Raw genomic sequence first — 6,574 nt, forward strand, 5'->3', positions numbered from 1 at the left:
CTGGGACTACAGGAACACACCACCACACCTGGCTAATTTTTCTATTTTTTGTAGAGACGCGGTTGGCTTGTGCTCAGGCTGGTCTGGAACTCCTGGCCTCAAACGATCCTCCCAAAGTGCTAGGATAACAGGTGTGAGCCACCACAGCCGGCCCACTTTAGCTTTCTCAGCCTCAGTTTCCACATCTGAAAAATGGGGATAAGAGTAGTATAATATTAAGTAAAAGGCCTCTTAACAGACGGCTTAAAGCCATATAAACATACGACTTAAAGTCATACAAACCAAGAAAATAGCCCATCTTCTCTGAGATCTTTTAACTCATAATGGTCTATGAATTTCATAAAAATCTTAAAATCCTCTGGACATATATGACTGGGGCAATAGGTGAGTTTTCAAATGCTGAATTAGTGCCTTGAGGAATCATAATGTTCTTACCAGTAAATGAACAAAGACAACTTTTTTTGGCCGATAACCTATTTAGCGTCGCCCGAGCAAGCCACTTAAACTCAATCACTACATTTCCCTAAGCCCTTAGCTCTGCCTTTGAAAATATGACTGCATCTCAGTTGGAGCTTCTGAAGAAATGGTGACCACAGCACTACTTATTTCTTAAATGAGAGCTTTGGGTTGGCTCTTGAAGACCTTTCTTTATGTGAGTTTAAGTCACGAGGACTACGCCTCCCATAGTGTTTGAATTCAAAGCATGCTCAGTGCCAGGTACTATCGAGCAGGGAAGTGAGAATATCTAGGGGCGCGGAGGGCGGGGCTGAGCAGGCGGTGGAGGAGGTCTCCAGCGGCCACTACAATGACTGAGATAATATCGCCGAGATCATATCAGGCAGTCTCCTCCATTCACCAGGATAGCACACGTAGACGCACACAGACACACGAACTCGCCGCAGCACGATTTGGATTGGATTGAAAATGCGAGGGAACACGGGGTAACGCGGCCCACGCCAGGCTACGCGGACGGCCACTGCCTCCTGGCTCCAGCGCGCGTAGGCGCAGGCGCACGACCCTCGTGGGCGGTGCTCGGGCGGCGGCGCCGGAGTGCAGGGCTGCGGATTGGCCGGCCGCGAGGCCGTCGGTTGGCCCTGCCCCTTCCGATGCGCACAGAGCATGCGCGGGGCGGGAGCGAGCGAAATTCAAGCTCAAAGCTGCCGCCGAGGAACCTGGGACCCAATCCGAGGGTCATGGAGGCCTCCCAAGGGTCTGCGGAAGCCGAGGCCTTGAGCCCAGGGCAGGTTGCTCTTTACCAGAGGTATGTCTGGGCCGCCGGGCGGGTCTAGCTCGCAGGCCCTGGCTTTGGGTGGGGTGGCCATTGGACCCTCCCAGGGACCCAAGCTGCTGATGCGCAGCCTTGTGAGACGCGCGCCCGCGCTCTCCGAGTAGGACGTGGGAATCGGTTCCGGACATTTGATCAGATCTCTGAAGCCTGGGGAACTCCCAGTGCCTCCTTTTGGGGCACATAACCCTCCGGTATGAGCTCTTTGAGAGCCAGAACTTAAGTTGATCAAGCCCTTCTTGAGTCTTCCCAGCCTACCAAGCCCCAGGCCTGCGAGATAACAGAGATGAGTATAACACGGTCCCTGCCCCCAAATTGCTTATGATCTAGTTGTGGAAACGGACCCGTAAACCAATAATTACTCTAACGTTTGATGAGTGCTGAAGAGGTATAATGTGCAGGGCATAATGTTGGCATAAAGGAGGAAATGGCCAACTACAGGGGTCGGTGAGCTAAGGGAAGGCCTCACAAGAGGCAGAAATATTTGAGCTTTGTGTTGAAAAATGCCTAAGCATTTACCAGTTAGCTAAGGGTGGGGGGCGTGGTGATGTTGGGATGACCATTTAAAAAATTGTTAAAAACTGTGATAAAGTACACATAACATAAAATTTACCATCTTAACCATTTTTAAGTATACAGTTTAGTACTGTTAAGTACCTTCATATTATACCATCACCACTCATCTCTAGAATTCTTTTAATCTTGCAAAACTAAAAGTATACCCATTAAGCAACTCCCCATTTCCCCCTGCCTCCAGATCCTGGCAACCACCATTCTTCTGTCTCTATGAATTTTGACCACTTTAGATACCTCATATGAGTAGAATTGTGCAGTATTTGTCTTTCTACGACTGGTTTATTTCACTTACCATAATGCCATCAAGGTTTATCCATGTTATGTGACAGGATTTCCTTCCTTTTTAAGACTGAATAATACTCCATTGCATTTATCTACCACATGTTCATCCATTCATCCAGTGATGGACACTTGTGTTACTTCCATCTCTTGGCTATTGTGAATAATGCCGCTATGAACATGGGCATGTAAGTATCTCTTTGAGATCGTGCTTTCAGTTCTTTTGGGTGTATATGCAGAAGTGGAATTGCTAAATCATATGGTAATTCTGTTTTTAAGTTTTTGAGGAACTGCCATAGTGTGTTCCATAGTTGCCATACCATTTTATATTCCCACCAACAGTGTACAGGGTTCCATTTTCTCCATATCCTCCCCAACACTTGTTAACATCTATTTTTTAGATAGTACCCATCCTAATGGGAATGAAGTGGTATATCATTGTGGTTTTGACTTGTATTTCGTAATCATTAGTGATGCTGAGCATCTTTTCATGTGCTTATTGGCCATTTGTTTGTCTTTGGAGAAATGTCAATTCATGTCCTTTGCTCATTTTTTAGTTAGGTTGTTTGTTCTTGTTGAGTTGTGGGAGTTCTTTATATATTCTAGATATTAACTCCTTATTAGATATATGGTTTGCAGATATTTTCTCCAATTCTGTAAGCTGCTTTTTCACTGTTGATTGTGTCCTTTGATGCACAGAAGTTTTTAATTTTGATGTAGTACAAAGAAATAAGTTAGGGCAGTGGAATAGTTCTGTCTCCTTTTCAAAAAAAGAATGTTTTTAAGGCTGTTAAAAGTAAAAAGGTCTCCTTACAGAGGAGTAAAAGCACATCTTTGGACTAGTTACTTGACTTCCTTAAGGAAAACAGGTGGCATGGTGTGGTAGAGTACTGGCTTTAGAGTTGGGTCATTCTGGGTTGAGATTATGGCTTTGCCGCTTACTAGCTCAATGACCTCAAGCAAGTCCCTTGCGTATTCTGAGCCTCAATTTTCTCATTAGGAAAATGGGGGTAATGAGGCCAAGGACCATTAGTCTCCTTCCCCCCTTCCCTGAGCAAGCAAATAGACCTCTCTGCTTGCACTGATTCTGCAACACTGTTCCTCTCACGCTGACGCCTGTGTCTCACTCGCTCCCATGGGTTCTCTCTTGAACATTCATGGTCAATCCCTGCCTCCTATTCCCCACAATAATCACCCCCTCCTCTCACAATCCCTACCTTTCTTTCTCTCACAGTTCCCCCATCTCTCACGACCCCTCCTCAACTCTCACCGTTCCTCTAATATTTCTCCTAACCTTTCTCAATCTCCCCGTCCTCGTACAAATCCCCTCACATCTTCCCCATTGCACAAAGTATCCCCCTCGCTATTACTCATAATTCTGCTCTTTGACACAACCCTACTCTCATAATTTCTCTCTTTCTCCCTCCCTCTCTCCCCTTTCGGTCCCTCTCCTTCCTTATCTCTACTGTGTAAGCAGTAAAAGAAAACTCTTTTTTTTTTTTTTTTTTTGAGACAGAGTCTCGCTCTGTTGCCCGGGCTAGAGTGCCGTGGCGTCAGCCTAGCTCACAGCAACCTCAAACTCCTGGGCTCAAGCAATTCTTCTGCCTCAGCCTCCTGGGTAGCTGGGACTATAAGCATGTGCCACCACCACGCCCGGCTAATATTTTTCTATTTGTAGTAGAGATGGAGTCTCACTCTTGCTCAGGCTGGTCTCGAACTCCTGACCTCAAGCGATCCTCACACCTTGGCCTCCCAGAGTGCTAGGATTACAGGGGTGAGCCACCGCTCCCAGCCAGAGAACTCTGAAACTTGCTGTCACAGACTCCCTGCACACATATTTTCTTTTTCACACACCTTTATCTTCTGTCACATGCAGCGACTCTGTGGCACACACTATGTCGGTCATGTTCTCCCTTGGCGCTGCCTGCCCACCAGCTCCTCTCGTGGCCACACTCTCATTCTAATGCGCGCTTGTGCTTTCCGTGTGTCTCGCTTGCTCCCCCCTCTGGTGCCCGCTGTCTCTTCCCCTGGTACACATTCTCTCTTGCCTACCTGCTCACTCTCTCGCTCCCTCTCTGGCACTCATATCCTGCCTCTGTCTCTCTCAATCTCCCTCCATTGTCTCTGCTGTCCACCACCCCCTTCTCTCAACTGTCACCCAGCCATCTCGCTCTTTCTCTGACCCACCTGTTCACGCTCTCACCCACCCACTCACACTGTCGTTCATCTTCTCTGCTATCCACTTGCTCTTTCTGCTGTCCTGCCCTCTGTCTGTCTCTGTCATCCGCCCTACGGTGTGTCCCTCTGTCACCTCTTCCCCCTTTCTCCGTCTTCCATGGTCTCTCTCTGTCACCCACTCTTTACCCGTCTCTCCATCACCCATTCTCTCTCTGTTGCCCACCCTTTCCCTGTCACCCACTCTCTTTCTCTCTGTCACTGTATCATTCTGGGTCCAGTGAGGAGATTGAAACCAAACAGTGTATTAAAACAGGGGAATTTTAATATAAAGAATTATTAAACTGATACATAAGATGTAAGGAAACTCCTTATGGTACCTTAGGGCCAAGGGACAATACTCAAGGAAGGACAAACTTGGAAGGAGACCTCCTCCCAAGGCTGAGGTTCAGACCTCCTTGGACAAGGTATAGTTCGGCCCACTGGATGGCAGTTTGCTGGTTTGCTCCGGCTGCAGCTGGCGTGCAGTCCGAGGGCCAGCAGGCAGGGAGAACAGGCCGTCAGCAGCCAGTGGTTTCGGCATGCAGGAGGGCTGGGGGCCTGGGGCACAGGGGAACTTCAGGGCCCCGCAGAGGGAATTGGGCGCCACTACAGGCAGGAGAACTTCGGGAGCTGGTTTCCACGTAGAGAGGGCTGTGGGAAGGGTATTGCCAGGCCAGGCTGAGGCATCAAGGTCATTGAGGGACTGCACGTTCTGGATGTGTCGCTAGGGCCAAGCTCCACTGGATGTCATCATCCCCACCATGTGCAGTGGCTGGAAACTTCAGGAGAGCCCCTTCCTCCTCCTTCGGTGTCCCTCCCGTGCCCTCTACCAAGAAAGTTTATCATTGTGCTCACTGTAAAGCAGAGATGCTTAAAGGAATTATGTCATTCCAGAGCAGGTATCGAGGGGTGAATTTGGGACTGAGAAGCAACAAATAATGGCTGGCAGAGTTACCTGCCCTCTCTTTATGTTGCCCAACTTCTCTCTGTCACCCAGTGTGTCTCTGTCACCCGCCTGCTTGCACTTTCTCATCCACTCTCTTTCTCTGGCGCCCACCTTCTCTCTGACTTCCTCTCACTTGCGGTGTCTGTGTCAGCCGCTCTTGTGTCTTTCTGCTGCCCTCTGTCACTCTCTCATTTGCCCACGTGTTCATTCTGTTGCCTGCCCTTTGTTTCTTTGTCACCCAGTTCTCGCTACTGTCCATCCTCCGTCTTTCACCTTCCTCTTTTTCTTTTAGTCACTCAGCCTCTCTCTGCATTGCCCAGTCGCTCGCTCGCTCTCTGTCACCTAGTCTCTGTTGCCCACATTCTATTGCCCTTTTATGTGCTCTCTCTCCTGTCCCCCCTCTTTCTCCTACCTTCCCTCGGTCTTCTCTTGGTCTTCTCTCTGTTACCCCCGCCACCCGCCCTTTCTCTCTCTTTAGCCCACCCTATTCCTTTCTCTTTTTTGGCTACTTTCTCTATGTCACCAGTCTCTCTGTTACCCACTTGCTCGCTGTGTCAGTCGCCCACGCTCTTGCCTATTCTCTATGTCGCGCGTTTGCGCATTTTCTCTCCTTTCTGTTGCTCGCTCCCTTGTTCTCTCTGCCAGCACACGTACTCTGTTGCCCACACCTCTCTCTCACACAGTCTCCTTGTCACACATCTTTCCTCTCACTTTTCTCATAACACTGTCTTGTCAAAACACTTTTTTTGCACCCCATTCTCCATTACAACATTTTCTGTCTTTCTCTGTCTTTGTAACATACATACACTTTTTGTCAGTTTCTCTATCATGCACTGTGTCTGGTATTCATTCTGTAACATTTCTTCGTTCTCTTTCTCTCTGTCCTCTCGCCATTGCTCTTGCTTACTGTCACTTTGCTAGCTTGCTGGGTCTATTGTGTGCTCTGCCCCTCTCTGTATGGCTTTGTCCCCTTAACAGCTTTATTGAGACATACTTCGCATACCACAGAATTCAATCCTTTAAATTATGCAATTCAGTGACTTTTAGTTTATTCACTGAGTTGTGTATCTATCTACCACAGTTAATTTTAGAACATTTTTATTACTCTAAAAAGAAACCTCATATACTTTAGCCATCACCCCCATTCCCTTCTTGCTCCCAGCCCTGGGCAACCACTAATCTACTTTCTGTCTGTATAGATTTGTCTATTTGGACATTTCGTATAAATGGAATCATATAATATGGTTCTTAGTGATTAACTTCTTCTTCTT

The 6,574-nt window shown here is 47.8% G+C and overlaps 1 protein-coding gene across 1 annotated transcript in view; it reads left to right on the forward strand.

The window, feature by feature from the left end:
* The first annotated feature begins 1,150 nt into the window (after positions 1 to 1,150).
* ERCC6L (excision repair cross-complementation group 6-like) overlaps positions 1,151 to 6,574 on the forward strand; it is a 27,139-nt gene continuing 21,715 nt past the window's right edge. Inside the window, exon 1 of the mRNA XM_012643492.1 lies at positions 1,151 to 1,261. Coding sequence (XP_012498946.1) covers positions 1,194 to 1,261 — 68 coding nt within the window. The 5' untranslated portion in view covers positions 1,151 to 1,193. The remainder of the gene's footprint in view (positions 1,262 to 6,574) is intronic.

The sequence above is a fragment of the Propithecus coquereli genome, unplaced genomic scaffold, assembly GCF_000956105.1.
Source record: "Propithecus coquereli isolate 6110/MARCELLA unplaced genomic scaffold, Pcoq_1.0 Scaffold101, whole genome shotgun sequence".
Lineage (NCBI taxonomy): Eukaryota > Metazoa > Chordata > Mammalia > Primates > Indriidae > Propithecus > Propithecus coquereli.